This window comes from Myotis daubentonii, chromosome 1, assembly GCF_963259705.1.
Source record: "Myotis daubentonii chromosome 1, mMyoDau2.1, whole genome shotgun sequence".
In the NCBI taxonomy this organism is placed as follows: domain Eukaryota; kingdom Metazoa; phylum Chordata; class Mammalia; order Chiroptera; family Vespertilionidae; genus Myotis; species Myotis daubentonii.
The window spans coordinates 186637078-186655972 of record NC_081840.1 but is presented as its reverse complement, the minus strand read 5'-3'; the positions used below and the strand labels follow the sequence as shown (position 1 = coordinate 186655972).

Sequence of the window (18895 nt, the reverse complement as noted above, 5' to 3'; positions counted from 1 at the left end):
AGGGGGTGTGGCCAGCCTGAAAACAGCCATCACCCCTCACCCAAGTTGGCCAGGAACCTCAGCGGGGACCCCCACCCCAATGTGGGCATGGCTGGCCTGCAAACCATCACAGGCCCCTTGCCCAGGCTGCCCCGCCCCCCAAGGGAACCCCCATCCGGATCCAGGACACCTTTCAGGGCAAACCAGCCTGTCCCCACCCATGCACCAGGCCTCTATCTATACTAATAAAAGGGTAATATGCTAATTATACTGGGAGACCTTCCAGGAGACCTTCTGGACATTCTTCTGGACAAAGCTATGGCAACGTGGCTGAGGTAGAAGCGGTTAGGGGCCAAGAGGGGAGGGCAATTGTGAGTGATAAGGTGGTGGGGGGCCGTTGGGGGTAATCAGGCTGGTGGGGGGGGCAGTTGGGAGTGAGCAGGTCAGCAGGGAGGGAAGTTGGGGGTGAGCAGGCTGGCAAGCAGAGTGGTTAGGGGCAATCAGGCAAGCAGGCAGGTGAGCTGTTAAGAGCCAGCAATCCCGGATTACGAAAGGGATGTCTGACTGCTGGTTTAGGCCCAATCCCCGTGGGCCTAAACCCACAGTTGGACATCCCCCAAGGGGTCCCAGATTGGAGAGGGTGCAGGCTGGGCTGAGGGACACCCCTCCCCCATGCACGACTTTTGTGCAACAGGCCACTAGTAGATTATAAATTCAGTCAACAGTAGTGAGAAAGAGCACAATTAGCTAATTCTATCTTGTATCTAATAGTGGATCCTATTCTGTGTCCAATACTATGCTAAGAGCAGCAGCTATGACACCTGAGCCCCAGAAACCTGTTACCATCACAAGGCTCTTTATCACAGAGGAAACTGCCATACAGCTCTCTGCTAATGTGCCAGAGAACAAACTAATATTGACCAATGTGATGTGAGGAGGGGGAGGAATGGTTTATTCAAAACACATATTTTGCATGGAGAAGAGAGGACTCAGAACCACTTATTCTGTATTGCTCAGACAAAACCCACATCAAGGAGTAAAACATACCTAGACTTGCTGCAGGAAGAATGCTCTGGTACTAGAGATGCTTGTAAGTGTGATAAGCCTCCTGGTGCACTAATGAGTGTCAAGACTAATGAGTGCATGAGCCATCACCACCCAGGTTTTTGGTGGGACCTAGGGATCCAGTCATGGTTTTTCTGAAGATTCTTTGAACTCTGTTGCTATTAGTTGGACAAGGATTAAGTTTGTTGTGCAAATAACATTTGTTAGAAATTATCAGTGTGTTCTGTACCTGTATACCTTCCCTTTCTTATATTAAAGGTCAGCTTGAAGATCTAATTCTCTTAGGGACCAAATTATTTGCTCTCTTTTGAGCCCTGTCACAAAACTCATTCCTTGCCCTTCCTTAAATAATCCCCACTACTTGCCTTTCCTCTGGTCTGAAATTCCACCATCAGGCTTAACATCTTTTTATGTTTTCAAAAGTCTTACTCTGAGAGGATGGTTCTCCTGGGAAGTTAATTTCATTCAATTTTTCTAAAAAGACGAATTAACTTTGCCCACATACATCAAGTTCCAACTCCAATCAGTTGCTAGTGGCTGTCCTGTGGCATTGTGCTGTGAGTGATTTTAAGGCTGAGTATAGGTTCAGAGAGAAAGAATGCAATCACCAATTAGTAATGCCATCCCTAGAGTAATAGAGCCATTTCTGATAGTTCCCAGAGGTTTAGAGTAAGATCTCAAGGGAAGGGCTCTAAGGATGCACAACAAAAGAATTGTTGGGCATTGGGACTGTTTAGAGAACCCTGAAAATGATGATGGAAACCTGCCAGACACTTCCATTCGCTGACCCTGGCTTTCTATCACACGTGGCCATCAGTATTCTTTACATTAGCCAATGTGTCCCAATTTTAAATAATGACAGTTTTGCTTTGCTTTTCAAACAAATATCTCTCTCAGTTGTGATATATTTTGCCTAGAAGCCCAGAAATGAGAATGCGTGTGTAGTAGAATCAAGCAAAGGACTGCCAGCCTTAGAGATGGCCTGGTCCAAACCCTCCCTCTGTAGATGAGGAACCTGAGGACAGGAATCTCAGCGATCTCTCATTTCCAAAAATTGTGGACTTTACATTCATTTTAGAATTTTTGTTTAATCAGTGTTTCCTTCCCTAGACCCAAGAATTAAATGACAGGCAAGCAGACAGCAGCTGAGGAATGTTGGGACCTCAGCTTTTGCTACTAGCTCTTGGCTGGTATAGGCTCTGAAGTCAGACAAGCCTTAATCTCTACCTGTGAATGCATGAGCAAATAATATGACCCTGAGTCTTAATTCCTTATTCAAGAAAGAGTATTGCTAGTATATGGTAATATAAAGTGCCAGACTCACAGTAAGCATTCAGTCAATTCAATCCCATTCCCTTGTGCTTTCTCCAAAGGCTTGTGCTCCCTACTTTTCTCAGGGGCTTGAAAAGGTGTCTAGCACTGGAACTGGGGCCTTAGCCGTTCATTTGAACTGGGGGTAGTTCATATTTATCTTCTCCCCTCACTTTAGAACTTTGACCTTGTCAGCAGACATTTCTAGGAAAAGAGATGTTTAACCAAAGTGTTATTGATTACTTCATTGCAAGGCCTACATCGTGTAATCTTGAAAAAACAAGTACATTGACATAACTCATTTTAAAATCCAGTATTCGTTAATGAATGGCTATCCCTCAACATTTCATCATTGCTATGAATTCTTCAACTTGATCAGTGTCATAGTGGCCTGGAAAAATATTCACCAGAAAAAGTTTAATTATTAACATTAACTAATTAAAAAGACTATAAGGGGACTCTTCAGTTCCCTCAAATGATAGAGTACCTTCCATAAAAGTTTGTCTGAAAAAATGAAGACTGTTAGATTCATATATTTTCTTGCTTTCTTCAGCTACATTAAAGGTCAAACTCTTCAGAGAAGTTTACTAGATGCAGGTAGGGAATCCTATTTCCAATCTATACATTCCATGTGCTCAGAGTACTAGTAAGAGGTAATGACTACTGAAATGCACATGGAATGACTTCTCTTTCTCAGTGCTCATTACTATCATTGGGTCATTGAAAATTGATGTAAGTTAACTTATGAAATGAATGAATGAAGAGAGCTAATATATTGAATCAATCCACAGGAAGACCTCATTTTTTAGTCTTATTTTCACTTTGGTGAGAGAATGGTACATTTTAAACTTGCATTTAAAATTTGATAAAGGGCTTTAGATAAATCAAAAGTATTCATAATAGCAGGAATAATATTAGAACTACATTATTTAGTAACTATTGTGAGCCAGGCACTATGCTTGGTGCTTCACACATATGACTTCATTTAATGTGAACAACTATCTAGTGTAATAGAACTTTTTTGCATTTTATAGAGAAACACAAATTCTGAGAGCTTATTTTCCCAAAGCCACATTAAGCATCAGAGCTCAAAGTTGAATTCAGAATAGCTATCTCTAAAGCCTTCCCCCATGTTAGTATAGCAAGTAATAGTGGTTTCTTTACTTACTAGATAGCTGCTAAGCATTATAGAAGCTATTAGTATAAGAAGGAATAAGATGAAGATGACGAGCAAATCCAATACATGTGAGATATTACTTTTGCCAAATTAAGCAAACTCTAATTTTCTTAAAATTTCTTCAGTGTGGTATTGAACTCTTCTAATGTAAAGTTGAATAACCAAATCATCAAGTTCAATTATTTCAGAAGTTTCAACGTAAGTACATGTAACTCATTTGTAGGCCAATGATAGATTTCAATTGCACAACATATTGAATAGAAATGTCATTCGCAGAATACAGTTTAAATACAAGCAAAGATATATTCTAATACTTTTTAAAATTTATTATGATAATCAAAAATACATGTGAAAATTTATGGGTGAATAAATATAGATTTCAGAACTATAAAGGGGGATTTCAATTTGGAAAATTTCCTGGTATAAAGCCTCTTTTTCTCCCCCTGCCCCTCCACCTCAGCCATGCAGCACTCTAATAGCCAGAATTATCTGGAGGAGAACTTAAGAGACATGTGAGTTTTATTATCAATACACTTTTATCTGAAACTTAAAATCACATTAATTATTTAGGGGGAGGGGAGTGGGACAAAGAGATAACAAGAATGATGGTGGAAAAGTGTTCAATTCTATCTTTAACACTCACAGTGTCATGTTTCAGCATTAGCATTATGGTTGCTCAGTTTCTTCAGAAATCCACTTATGAAGAAGTACAAACCATAGTTGAAGAGTTACTAGATTTTGCAGAGAAATGCAAGAGCCTCAAGCTACATGAGTCACCTTTAGAATGCTCTTACCAGTTGGTATGTGAATCATCTTGTGCCTTCTACCTTTCTCTTGCTCTCTCTCTCTCTCTCTCTCTCTCTCTCTCTCAATTAAATTGCAACCAAAACATGTTGTTATAAGAAGGGCTCACTGAAAAAATTGGTTGAGGATTGTAAGGCAGCAATATGTACATATTCATACTTATGATATAATCTTTATAGTTTTATAAACTTACTAGAGACCCAGTGCATGAATTCATACACAGGTGGGGTCCGGCCAGCCCAGCCCCAATCAGCAGATTGGTGTCGGGCCTGTTGAGAGGAGGAGACAGCAGGAGGTAGGCTGGCTGGCCCAATCTGATTGGGGCCGGATCAGGGCTGGGCCAGCTGAGGAGAGGGGCCACAGGTGATTGGCTGGTGGACCCCAGCCCCAATTGGAGTGGGGGAGGTGATTGGGGGTGAGGCTGGCCATAGGGAGGGGCTGTGGGTGGTGGGCCAGCAAACCCCATACCCTATTGGTGTGTGGGGGCCAATCAGGGTGGAGCTGGCTGCGGGGAGGGTCTGTGAGCCAATCAGGGTGGAGGGGCTGATCAGGGTTCAGCGGCCTGGGGGAGAGGCCATGGGTAGTAGGTGGGCTGGCCCTGCCCCTGATCAGAGTGGGGGGAGCTAATCGGGGGTGGAGCTGGCTCGGAGGAGAGACCGAAGGCAAATCGGGGTGGTAGGGACCCATTGGGGGCAGGGCCAGCTTGGGGGAGGGGGTGCAGGCGGTTGGCTGGCCAGCCCTGCCCCTGATCGGGGTGGGCGGTGATCAGGTGCTGGGCTGGCTGGGGGTGGGGTTTCAGGGAGGTTGGCCTGCTGACCCCACCCCCTATCGGGCTGGTTTGTTGGCTGCAGTGAATATCATAGTGACTGGTTGTTACCACGTTATGTTTGCTACCTTGTTATATATATAGACTAGAGGCCCAGTGCATGAAATTTGTGCACTTGAGGGTTGTCCCTCAGCCCAGCCTGCACCCTCTCCAATCTGGAACCCCTTGGGGTGTGTCCAACTGACCGGCAGTCAGACATTCCTCTCACAATCTGGGACCACTAACTCCTAACCGTTCCCCTGCCTGCCTGCTTGATTGCCTCTAACCCCTTCTGCCTGCCAGCCTGATCACCCTCTAACTGTTCCCCTGCCAGCATGATGGACACCTAACTGTTCCCTTACCAGCCCGGTCGCCCCTAACTGCCCTCCCCTGCCAGCCCAATCACTCCCAACTGCCCTCCCTTGCCAACTATCTTGTGGTGGCCATCTTATGGTGGCTATATTGTGGTGGCTATCTTGTGACAATGTCGGGGCAGCCATCTTGTGACAACATGGGGGTGGCCATATTGTGATGATGTAGGGTCAGCTGTCTTGTGATGATATGAGGGTGGCCATCTTGTGATGATGCAAGGGCGAGACACCACCTAGGCTTTTATTAGTATAGACTAGAGGCATGGTGTACAAAATGCATGTCCCTCAGCCCGGCCTGCACCCTCTCCAATCTGGGACCCCTCAGGGAATGTCCGACTGCTGGTTTAGGCCCAATCCCTGAGCAGTCAGACATCCCTCTCATAATCCAGGACTGCTGGCTCCCAACTGCTCACCTGCCTGCCTGCCTGATTGCCCTATTCGCTTCTATCTACCAGCTTGATTGCCCTTAACCGCTCTCCTGCTGGCCTAATTGACACCTTACTGCCCCCCTGCCAGCCTGATCACCCCCAAGTGCCCTCCCCTGCCACGACCTGCCTCCTATGCCAGGACCCACCTCTTCCACACGAGCTCGCAGAGACTCTGGGACCCACCTTGTCCAAGTCACACAAAGCTGTGGGACCCCCAGTCCTCATTGTGATGAGCAGCCACCTGGCCCCGCCTCTGTTGTGTATGTGGCCATCTTGTGGCAGCCATCTTTCTGGTGGCCATCTTGTGATGATGTCGCATGTGAGGGTGCAAGGACCACCTAGGCTTTTATTAGTACAGATAGTTTATCAGGTCATCTCTAGGACTCTTGGAACCAAACATTCAAGGGAATGAATTATAGCCTAAATTGTCAATTTGTTAAGTTTGTTGCTTTCCCTCCATCACTAAACTACTATAGTCTAACATCTTTGTATAAAAGTTCCTGAGAAAATGAAGTACTAATTTTAAAATGTTTCTTAGAGAATATGTAAAAGAAGAAAGAAGTGAATATTATTATGGGCTCTTTTCCAAGTTAGTAAATAATCTTGAAATCTTAGGAATTACTATTGTTTTTTATAAAGTATGTCTATTTTGTGATTAGCAAATTCTTGATAAACACTAACATGTTCTTTCTATCATCTATCTATCTGTCATCTTTTACCTACCTATCTGCTTGACCAATTATTCTCATGACAAACAATTTAAAATACAAATGAGTAGTTTTCTTCTTTCTATTTTTATTCCTTCCTCTAAAACCTACCTTTTATTAGATTGTATATATATTTAGAAAAATCATTAGTCTTATTAGAAACAGATTTTAAATGAAGTACTTATGTCAGTGGCTACCAGCCGTGGGCAAACTACAGCCCGCGGGCCAGATCTGGCCCGTTTGAAATGAATAAAACTATTGAAAAAAAAGACCATACCCTTTTATGTAATGATGTTTACTTTGAATTTATATTAGTTCACACAAACACTCCATCCATGCTTTTGTTCCGGCCCTCCGGTCCAGTTTAAGAACCCATTGTGGCCCTCGAGTCAAAAAGTTTGCCCACCCCTGGGCTAGACTCACTTATTTTATAGTGATTTCTTCTTATTTACATTTCAAAAGCTGAAGATTTTACTCCTTTATCCCCCAAATCTTAAAACATGTCATTTGAAGTTTACACTATTCCACACATTTACTGCCACCCAAAGGTATTTGAAAACTAACTGAATTATTACATTTCCACTTGAATATTTGACACTAAATACACATTGCTTCAGAGTTCAATTCTTAATATAACTTGCCATGGAAATAAAACTAGGAAGACAGGAAAGCAAACTACTATCTATTTATTGGTAGATAATTCTCACTTAAAATATCTTGATTTCTTTAGGCCCTGGACATTCTGGCTTATGTTTATTTTAATATTATGAACTGTGTGAAAATGAAGCAATTACATAGGAAAGGAGAGAATAATAAATTCTATTTGGTCAATGTCCAACATGTGAGAATTTAGACTTAGAAACCTAAAAGACTTTTGTACAGAAGAACTATGTCCAGGGACTATTGGATACAAAGTGTAACATTCTGCACTCAGTTGCCTATAAAAAAAATAATTTCTGCCTTGGCTGGTTTGGCTCGCAGTGGATAGAGCATCGGCCTGGGGACTGAAGGGTCCCAGGTTAGATTCCAGTCAAGGGCACATGCCCAGGTTGTGGGCTCGATCCCCAGTGAGGGCATGCAGAAGGCAGCCGATCAATGATTCTCTCTCATCACTGATGTTTCTATCTCTCTCTCTCTCTCCCCCTTCATCTCTGAAATCAATAAAAATATACTTTATAAAAATAATAATTCCTTACTCTGCCTGCAGTTAGGAATGTAGAGCCCACATGCTTCTTCTTTAAATTATTATTTCCTCCTACAGATGACCACCTTCTTAGAGCATGTATGTAATAACCAAGGAATGGCTGACAAACATGTACTTTCTGACTGTTGCAATGTAAACAACACAGCAAGACATAAGTGCTTCCTATTAAATAAAAAAGATGATGCAAATTACAGAGAAATATTGCAAATTCCAGATCTTGAGCAGATCTGTGAGGTGAACAAAGGGAATCAAGTGTTAGTGAAGAAGAGGTAAGTCATTTCTCCTTGCCATTGTCTTTGAAGAAGAGTATTTTCCAGTTTTGAAGACAGGTCTTTTTTACATAACAGCCTCTGAGAACACAATGCTCTATGACATGGAATTAAAGTGAAAATTTAAGCTACAATATATTTTTTCTCCCTCTGAATGACAATTATGGTCTCAGTGAACTCAATAGGATATGGAAATGTCTGAGCCATGAAACATTAAAAGTGACTAGAACCTATAATGAACCCATCTCCTTAAAGGTTACATTAGTCAAACCAGAAGCAAATGATGTTGAAATGTATAGTCAAGCAGGTAAAGCATAATAAACAGAAAGTACTAGAAACAGAAAGCAGGTAATAGCTCAGGCAAGGGGCTGGCATTTGGGATGTTCATCAGAGGATATCAGGGATGGTATCCGATAGGCATGGACACAGGGTCTGTCATTGGGACACTAGGAATAAGTAACAATTGTAGATGTCAGAAATGAGTTTTCTACACAAGAACTCTGGTTCTATAATTCCCACCTGGAGTAGACAGCATATGGCAAATGGGTAGTCAAGCTCATATTTTGGTTTTCTAGTTAACACAGGAGGAGTCTATATGTTGAGAGTACTGTGCTAGCAAGTGGCTGGGGTTTAGAGGCAGGAAATCAATACCCAGAGAGGTAGAAATGACAAGATAAATACAAGGCTTCAGTTCTCAAGGAATCCAGTTCTGGCCATCTTATCAGTATAGGCTCAGACTCCAGGAATAAGGAAAGATTTGATTGCTGGTTCTAGAGTGCAAGTCATGGAAGAAGTTTGATTTCAGGTTTTAGTCATGAAACTCTAGGCCAGAGATGAATGGGCAGACAGGGTGACAATGCTGAATAATGCTAATTCTTTTAATTTACCCATAAAAGGGCAGAATTGCTCCAGCAATTACTGAGCCTTCAAGAAAAAAATTAAGTGTCCTCAGCCAAAAAAGGGAGAAAGGATAATGGAACAGAAATTGGATAGGGTCCCAACTTGTCTGATATTAAGGGCAACTAAATGGGAACAGAAAAATGGCTACCCATTTAATGTAGGTGAGAATTATAGAATCAGATTTGGGTTGAACTTTCAGAGATTAAAAATTCCAACCAATACTCAGGCAGCGAATTTAACCTCTTCTTGAATATTTATAATAAAGTCAGTAATTAAGGGGCTATTTTATTTGCTATTTTTAACTTATGTGCATACAACTATAAATATTCAAGGGACAAATAATTTTCTACTACTTGCCTCATAATTATAAGCCAAGAACTTGATTTAATTCTCAACCAAGGAAACAGTAATTTATATCAAAGCTGTAGAAAAAGTCAGCTACTTTGGACTGAAAAGATAACACAACTTCTTTAGTCTAGAAAGAACTTCTAAATTTAATTCCTCTGTACTCGTGTACAATCCTGCATTTATAATTCAGTTTAGACTATTGAATTTTCTAATTTCTATGCTTATATAAGAGTGAAAAGTTTTGATTCCTGATTCTCTTTCCCCATCACCCCAGAGGTACACTTGGTTACCTCATGGGCAGTCGAAATGTCTGACTAACTTCACAGTAATCTATCCATTGTGAACATTTGATGCATTTAAGTATAGTGCTAGTTCATATCATTCTCACCATGATATTCTAGATGTTACAGGTCAACAAAACTAAGTGAACCCTAAATTTTTTTAAAATATATTTTTATTGATTTTTGAGAGGAAGGGAGAGGAAGAGAGGGAGATAGAATCATCAATGATGAGAGAGAATCACTGATCGGCTGCCTCCTGCACACCCCCACTGGGGATTGATCCTGCAACCCAGGCATGTGCCCTTGATCAGAATTGAACCCAGGACCTTTTGGTCCATAGGCCGACACTCTATTGACTGAGCCAAACTGGCTAGGGCAACCCTAAATTTTTAAGAAACAGCATCTGCACATGTTCTTGAACTCCAAAGTACACAATTTCTGGTTTGTCAAATTACAGGTACATTTATGAAACTTCTAGAAAGCATCCATTCTTGTATGGACCCACTATTCTGACCATGTCTGCTTGCTATGAAACAGCTGTTCAGTCATGTTGCCAAGAAGAAAATAAGATTGAATGCCTCCAGATAAAGGTAAGACACTCATATGTCAACTGTTATTCAGGGCCGTGCTATGCAAAGTGTGGGCTGTGGATCAATGGCATATGCATCACCTGGAAGCTTGTTAGAAGTGCAGAATCTGCAGCTCTTTCCAGACCTACTAGACAAGACTTCATTTTAACAAGATACTTAGGCAATATGTATAGTCATAAATTTGAGGAGCATGATCTAGCATAGATACTACTCCATAATAATAAATATTTAATATCTCAGTTACTGTTGCTACAGAACAGAACACCCCAAATTTTAGTGACTTAAAACAATCATTTCATTCTCTTGATTTCTGACTGGCAGGGATTCAGGAAGGACTCATCTGGACACTTCTGTCCCATGGCCTTTCATGTGGTTATAGTCAGACAATGCTTGGGTCTGGAACTCTAAAGGGCTGAAACATTGGGGCGGGGGCGGGGGCGGGGCGGTCGGGGGGCGGAGGTGCTTCAACATCTCTTTCTTCTCATACAATCTCAGGGCCTCTCCAAGAATTCTCTCTGCTGTTGACAAAAGAATGCAAAATCCTGTAGAGAATTTTTAAAAGACTTTATTTGAGCTAAACTGATGACACTGCCAGAAACCAAAATCTTAAATGCTTGGGAAAATGGCAGTTTGGCAGTTTTATACATTGGATAGTTAACAAGATTATAAAGCATTTCAAAGATGTTAACATAGATGTACAGAAACAATGGACAGGACTTGATTAAGGCAAAAATAAACATTTTGCTAAAATGTCAGCCCACTATGATGGGCCTAGTTAGGAAGCTGTGATCAGATCACCCTGTGAGGTTATTTTTGGTGAGATTTATTATAGCCTCTCTTCATTGCCCACAATGCCTTAAGTAGTTTGGGCTTCCTTACAGCATGGCAGCCTTGGGCAATTCCACTGCTTTCCCATGGCCAAAGTCTTTAAGGATGAGTATTCTAGTGGGTAAAGCAGAAATGATATGCCCTTTCAAGACCCAGACTCAGATGTTACTTCTGCCATACTCTGTGGCTGAAACACCATGAAAACTCATCAGTTTGAAGGGGACAGTATATAATAATCTTGTAACTTTTGATGGGAGAACTGTCAATGTCTCACCGTAAGACGAGCATAAGATAGAAAACATTGCTGTAGTCATCTTTGGAATATACAGTCAGCCACACTTAATTTTAACCATGTGGCATTTTGTCCTTCATTAAATTATGTATAAATAGTTGTAAATGTGATTAATTTCATGACAAAATATGTTTTGTCTGTGCAAATTAAAGGTTCTAAATATCAATGTACAATAACCATTTTTTCTAGAGGAGGCACCAGATGGATTTTCCAAAGGTTGTGATGAAATGAGTAGTAGTTTGATAATCACGTTGATGAATTTCTCAAGGCTAAAAGCAGTGCCGCTTCTTCCTTGCTGTGTTCTTTTTTAATCTTTTCAGTGAGATGTTATCTCATATTCCTCTAAACTTCTATTTCTCTATTCCTTTACATTGTTTCTCCTATTGAGTTCTTCATTGTCTACCTTGTACAAGAAATTATATTATATATCTAAAGAGTTTCTGGCATATGCTAATATGCAATAATTATAGCTATTATCATTAAACTAGAGGCCCAGTGCATGAAATTTGTGCACTTGGGGTGTCCCTCAGCTCGGCCTGCACCCTTGCAGTCCAGGAGCCCTAAGGGGATGTCCAACTGATGGCTTAGGCCCGCTGTGGGGAACTGGCCTAAGCGGGCAGTTGGATATCCTTAGTGCTGCCGTGGAGGCAGGAGAGGCTCCCGCCACTGTCCCTGCGCTCATCAGCCATGAGCCCGGCTTCTTCCCCATGGTGGTTAGTGTGTGTCATAGTGACTGGTCGTTCCACCATTCGACCAATTTGCATATTAGCCTTTTATTATGTAGAATATATATATATATATATATATATATATATATATATATATATATATATATATATGGCCTTCCTCTTCATTCTTTCTCTTAGTGAACACCAATTCTTTCAGAAGCCAATTCTGTATTCCTAGCAGGACAGTCTTTTTTTATTGCTTTTGGTTTCATATTAATAAAAACCAAAAAGTAAATGATCATGCAAACTTATGTTTCATTACCTGGTATTTCTGAAGATTGAGAATTTTCATGAAAATGCATTCTCAAGGTAACTTGATGCTTACTATTTTAAGTTACAAAGTTTTCTTAACCTTAACCCTTGCAATGAAAATTTTTCTTTCATGTATAACATGCCTCTATAATGTTAGGTATAAGCAAATTTTTTTAAGTTGGTTAAGAGTTGTTTTCTCCTCTACCTCGTTTTGTGATATTTAAAGTTGCTACTTCTAAGATGTCTGTTCCTAGTAGTTCTGGCTCCCAAACTCAGAAAAAATTACATAACCAATTGTGCAAAAGTTGTATCTGTGATCAGACACAACCTTATGAACTAAATATTCAGAAACTCTCTTATAAATAAACTAGAGGCCCGGTGCATGAATTCGTGCACAGGTGGAGTCCCTCGGCCTGTCTGGTGATCAGGGGCCAACCATGGCCTTCTCGCCCAGTCTCTATTGGGGCCTATCGGTGCCAGCCAGCCAGGGGGAGGGACCATGGGAGGTTGACCACCACAGGAGGTTGGCTGTAGGAGCGCACTGACCACCAGGGGCAGCTCCTGTGTTGAGTGTCTGCCCCCTGGTGGTCAGTGTGCATCATAGCGACTGGTCAACCGGTCATAATGGTCACTTAAGCTTATATATATATATATATGTGTGTGTTTGTGTGTGTGTGTGTGTATGTGTTTGTACTTAATTTCAGATGTGTGGTATTAAAGATAAAATAATATTTATAATTAATTATAAAAATATAATTATAATTATTGTGTCAGTTTTGTGGTTTGAATATTTCCTTTGTATATATTTTCTAATTTGTTCTTAAAAATAGTACTGTAAGGTGAAGTTACCCAAAGTAAAAGTATTATGTGGTCAATATAATGTTTTCAGTGAAAATATAGACCTTTTCTGAAATTTTAAACTATTACTTACATTCCCACCACTGAGAGATATCAATTTTGGTATTTTTTTTCTTTATAGATTTTATTTTGTACATTGTGCAATCACACTAAATATAGAGTTTTGATAGAGATTTAAACATCTTAACTTTCGATTAGCAATATACATCTTTTAAAAAATAATGCGCTATTAAGTTAACCCCCTCTCTGCTGTTGAAACATTTTGTCTCTAAATTTTTACTATCATAAAATACATTTTTGAGCAATTTTGTTTTTATCTATTTAGAAAAGTATATTTGCAATAGTTTCAAAAGTAAAAATCCTGAGTTAAAGAATGAACATATTTGGGGGGACTTCATTAATATATATTGTAAAACTAAAACATATATTATAGATAACTCTTGGAGACATGTCCAAAATGACAGAGTTAGCTACTTGAATAAAACCAAAATACAACTGTAACACATATCAAATGTACTCTAGTGACTTTCCTTTGCTCAGTTTCTTGTTCTCATTTATATTCCAAATGTTTGATCACTGGAACAAGTGATCTCTGCTGAAAAGAGTTGCTATTTTATAAAACAACAGCAACAACAAAAGCCCCCAAAATTATGCTGTTCCATTTGGCCTCTTTTAAATATGACACTAACATTTTTCTAGTTTTGAAGAGATACACAATTTTTACTTTTCTTTTTTCTTTACTAATGACGAATGTAACTACCATATTTCCTTGATGATTTGTTTTTCTAATTACAGCTACAACCCATCAGAAAATACATTAGAGAAATATCTTTGAGGCATCATCATTTATGTGAAATTGGGACTAAATTCAACCACAAAGTAGCCAAAGCAGTGTAAGTTACCTTTTCAGATTTGTGGACTTTGTTGTTGCTGGATCACCCTGTTGAATAAACTAATTTGAAAAATCATTTATTTTTCATTTAATAATGTCTCTCAGTACAGACCTGATTCTTTTCTCTACACATACGCTACTTGCCTTGCCTGTGCAATAGGGCACACAGGGCTGGGCATGAAATTGCACAATTGTAATTTCTGCCCATTATCTCCTGCCTCAGTTTTTTCCATCTGCTCACCCTTAGTCTCTTCCTCAGTGCACAACTGATTCCATACATACAGAAGCAGGTACTTAATTATTCTGCATGGTAAAGGCTGGAGGACAAAAGCTATTTTTTTTTCTGGGAAGATAGGAAAACATTGGCTTCAATGTTACACAGAACAGAGGAAGTCAGTGGTGTTTCTTGGGGTGGGAATGGAGGAGGATGAAGCGGGAGAAGAATTTGATGTTATCCAATATGCCTCTTTTCTGGTCTAGATTGTGTTTCTGTCCAAGTTGACCCCTAAAGACATGCATCTGTCTTATATTACCTTCTTCTCCAATTTAGGACAACATTGGGCTGCCTAGAAGCTCAGTTCTCCTTCCAAGGCAGGCTCATTGTCCCTATTTCCTGAGAAATTTCAGGGATATTGCTCAGTTGTCAACAGAGAGAGGCAAGGGAGACCCAAGCCTCCTGTAATTAATGTCTTTGTGATGAAGACTTTTACTTGGAAAATCAGGTCAGATAAATATCCAAATCACTTCTCCAAGCAGCTCAACTCTTTAAGCAATAATTTAAATGATTAAAATGACTATATTATCCATGATTATCAGTTGAATCATATTTGTTTTGTGACTTAGATATTATATGACTCTGGGTGCCATCACTGAAGAAACAGAAAGCATTTAAAATATTCTCTTCACCCTACATTTACAATGTGTTTCTATCCTTTTGGTTACTCAATGAATTAGAACTAACTTTAGAAATAACCAAATTCACAATGTTGTTTAAAATGTACCTTTTTTTTTTTTCAGGGAATTGGTTCTGTTGACTAAAAAACAACCTAAAGCTAACTTTTCTGAAATTGCCAAACTGGCTGCTGATATTAAAAATCTTCATCAGACCTGTTGTGAAGGAAATGCAGTCGCATGTGTATTTGGCAGGGTAGGATCCTCTGTTTTCTCAAAACTCACTCTGGCCTTTAAAATACTTATAATTCTTAACATAGGGGACGAAGATTGGGAGGAGGATGAAGAGGTTAAAGGGGGTCAACTATATGGTGGTAGACTTTGGGTGATGAGCATACAATGCAATGATGTATCATAGAATTGTGCACTTGAAATTTGTATAATGTTATTAACCAATATCACCCCAATTAGTTAATTTAAAAACCTTGTATTGCTTAAATAAAGGTGATAGTGGTATGTAATGAATCTGCAAAAGTGATTATCACTTATCAGATTTTGGTATTTAGTTATGCTAACTTCTAAATAATGAATTAGAATTTTTTTCCTTTTGAATTTTTTGACATATATTAAATAGTATTGAGACTTACCTTTCTGTGAAGGTTTGAAAGAACTTGTCAGTGAAAAGAGCAGGGATGAAGATAGAAACCAGTGTGACAGTTTTCTCTTACCTCTAAGATTCTTTATAAAGATGAACAATTCTAGAATGCCTTTCCTCTTCTTTTGTTTCCAACTAACTTTTATATGTCCTTTAAGATTCAAATTATTCAAGATCTTCACACTACAAATTGCTTTTTTCTTCCAAAGTATCATATATATATATACACCTTTTTTTACAACTTCTGTTATAATGCATTATTATTGTTTAATTGTTTGACCCTCCAACTAGATTGTGAGTTGCTTAAGTGTAGAGACTAGCTTATTCATGCACACACACCGTTATTTGTGTGTACATATGTATGGATAGGTAAATGTATGTAAGTATACGTAATAATAATATTATTGTAATACTAGAGGCCCGGTGCATGAAATTCATGCACTCGGAGGAGGGGGGCGTCCCTCAGCCTAGTTTGTGCCCTCTCACAGTCTGGGAGCCCTTGGGGAATGTCTGACTGACGACTTAAGCCCACTCCTTGTGAGGAGTGGGCTTAAGTTGTCAGTCAGACATCCTTAGTACTGCTGTGGAGGTGGGAGAGGCTCCTGCCGCCACCGCTGTGCTCACCAGCCATGAGCCCAGCTGTGGGAGCACACTGACCACTAGGTGGCAGCTCCTGCATTGAGCGTCTGCTCCCTGGTGGTCAGGGTGCATCATAGCGACTGGTCTTTCTGCCATTTGGTCGATTTGCATATTAGCCTTTTATTATATAGGATATATAGTAAATGACAGAGAAAAATGTCTCCTAAATTGAGATCTTACAACAATAGCAACAATAGCAAGACAATAAAACTCTTCATTTGTATTTTGTTGACCTAAACATGGAAACAATACTATGGTCTATTTTTTTTAAAATATATTTTATTGATTTTTTACAGAGAGGAAGGGAGAGAGATAGAGAGTTAGAAACATCGATGAGAGAGAAACATCGATCAGCTGCCTCCTGCACACCCCCTACTGGGGATGTGCCCGCAACCAAGGTACATGCCCTTAACCGGAATCGAACCTGGGACCCTTGAGTCCGCAGGCTGATGCTCTATCCACTGAGCCAAACCGGTTAGGGCTACTATGGTCTATTTAAAAGAGATTGTGACACTTGAGTAAGGTCAAATAGAGAAGCTTTTCTAATTAGAATGAGTCACTACAAATGACTTTTTTGGTCTTTCAGTTTGCCAAGGATAAAGCAATATAAGATGAGAAGTTTTTTCTCTTGTGTTCTATTAATAACAATAAATAAATAAATTATTTAATGAATAAGTTCGAATGAAGTCATCAAAAACAACTGCTCCCTTTTCTATTTTAGAGCCAGCTTATGAACTATACCTGCTCTAAACAGGCTCTCCTATCCAGCAAGATCACCCCATGCTGTGCACTGCCAGTGCCATTCAGAGGGGAATGCATTATCAACTCTGAAAATGACAATAAAACTCATCTCTCATCCCTGCCACTCAGCAGGTTTACAGAAGATCGATTTGTATGCAAACAATTCACTGACAAGCAGGATGATTTTCTACAAGAGTAATACAAAATTTTTTATAAAATGTTAATGATGGAACATTATATTTATAGATTATTTAAAATAGTATATAAAGTTGTAAACTTAAATGATGATAGCAGTTAGCCAATGATGTGAATGAGCAACTAAATGGGAACTGTGACCAGCAGGAGATGTTTGGTTGGAGTCCAAAGTTGGTAGCTACTACATAACTCCAGCCACATGTTACCATATTGGAATGCAGGCTTTGGGTGGTTAGGTCTACTGCATTTTGAGAGATTCTTGGAGTTTCTTAATTTTTAAATGTTGACAACTAATACAGGAACTTTTTAAAAAATACAGTGGAGGTCAAATGTTTGCTCTAACGGACTTAGAGTCCTCTAAGTAAGAGCTTCAGAAAGGTATACCTGGTCAGCTCTTCTATTTTATATTAATTATTATTTTAAAAATATATTTCTTATTCATTTCAGAGAGGAAGGGAGAGGGAGAGAGAGAGAGAAACATCAATGATGAGAGAGAATCATGGATTGGCTACCTCCTTCTGGGGATTGACCCCACAACATGAGCATGTGCCTTTGATTGGATTTGAATCAGGGACCCTTCAGTCCTCGGCCAATGCTCTATCCACTGAGACAAACCGACTAGGGCAGCTCTTCTATTTTAATTAATACTTACACCCAAAACCATAGTGTGCCATTTAAAGATTAGAGATATGGATGGAGTATTAATATCTCTGGCATCCATTCAGAAATGCATATTAATTTGTGCATAAGACAAACTGACTTCAATATTATTGTATGGTTAAAATATTTCCAAGATCACTTTGTGAAATATTATTTGAATTTGTAGAAAGTCCATAGCTATATTTCAAAAAATATATTGGATATTGGCTTAAAAAATGAGTGTCTCCTCCTGAACCTACTTATTCCTAAACTTGCATCTGGTACTGAAGAAGTTCTTAGGCCTAGCTTTTTAGTGGTTTTCACATTAGACTATGAGTTGGGAGACTTGATTTCCAGTCCAGCTTTGCCATTTGGCATGTAGGTCAAGCCACGAAATTTCTCCAGACTCTTGTGTTCCGACAGTAAACTGAGGTGGTTGGATAAGATGACTTCTAAGATACCTCCTGCAATTCTGTGATTCTTTTGTATATATCCTAGACTCCAAATTTCCTTCCTTGTAATCCAGAAGAATGGGTAGATTATGCATGAACTACTCATGCTTGAAAGTTTATATGGAAAAGAAGGAAAGATGGTGATTTAATACTTAGCCAGCCAGCACTTCTTTCAAAAGAATTGTAATACTTATAAAATCTAGCCTCAACAATCATTGAGAAAAATGTGTTCTCACCCAAGTACTTAAAATTAATTTTTAATGAAAGTAACTAGAGATTCTGAGCCATGAACTATCAGCTAATTAAAGTATTTTAGGTTTAAGTTTTGGATCTGCCACTCACTAGTGTGTGACTTTATTTGAAAAAGTATTTATTTATTATTGTCTTTATTGATTTTAGAGAGAGAGGAAGGGAGATGGATATAGAGATAGAAACATTGATGAGAGAGAAACACCTATTGGCTGTCTCCTGCATACCCCCTACTGGAAATTGAGCCTGCAACGCGGGCATGTGCCCTGACTGGGAATTGAACCAGTGACCTTTTGGTTCATGGGTTGACAGTCAACTACTGAGCAATCCCGGCTTGGCTACTGT

At 39.6% G+C, this 18895-nt stretch overlaps 1 protein-coding gene across 7 annotated transcripts in view; it reads left to right on the top strand.

The window, feature by feature from the left end:
- The window catches only part of LOC132218095 (alpha-fetoprotein-like), a 39588-nt gene that overhangs the window by 961 nt on the left and 19732 nt on the right, over positions 1-18895 (top strand). Inside the window, exons 1-8 of one of the 7 annotated variants that reach the window (XM_059668840.1) lie at positions 482-2952; positions 3993-4044; positions 4191-4332; positions 7909-8120; positions 10107-10239; positions 13993-14090; positions 15107-15236; positions 16996-17210. In XM_059668840.1, the coding sequence (XP_059524823.1) occupies positions 2868-2952; positions 3993-4044; positions 4191-4332; positions 7909-8120; positions 10107-10239; positions 13993-14090; positions 15107-15236; positions 16996-17210 (1067 nt within the window). In that variant the 5' untranslated portion in view covers positions 482-2867. Of the gene's footprint in view, positions 1-481; positions 2953-3992; positions 4045-4177; positions 4333-4358; positions 4632-6426; positions 6534-7908; positions 8121-10106; positions 10240-13992; positions 14091-15106; positions 15237-16995; positions 17211-18895 lie in introns of those variants that run through there. The other 6 variants (XM_059668849.1, XM_059668882.1, XM_059668873.1 and 3 more) reach the window with 6 other exon arrangements.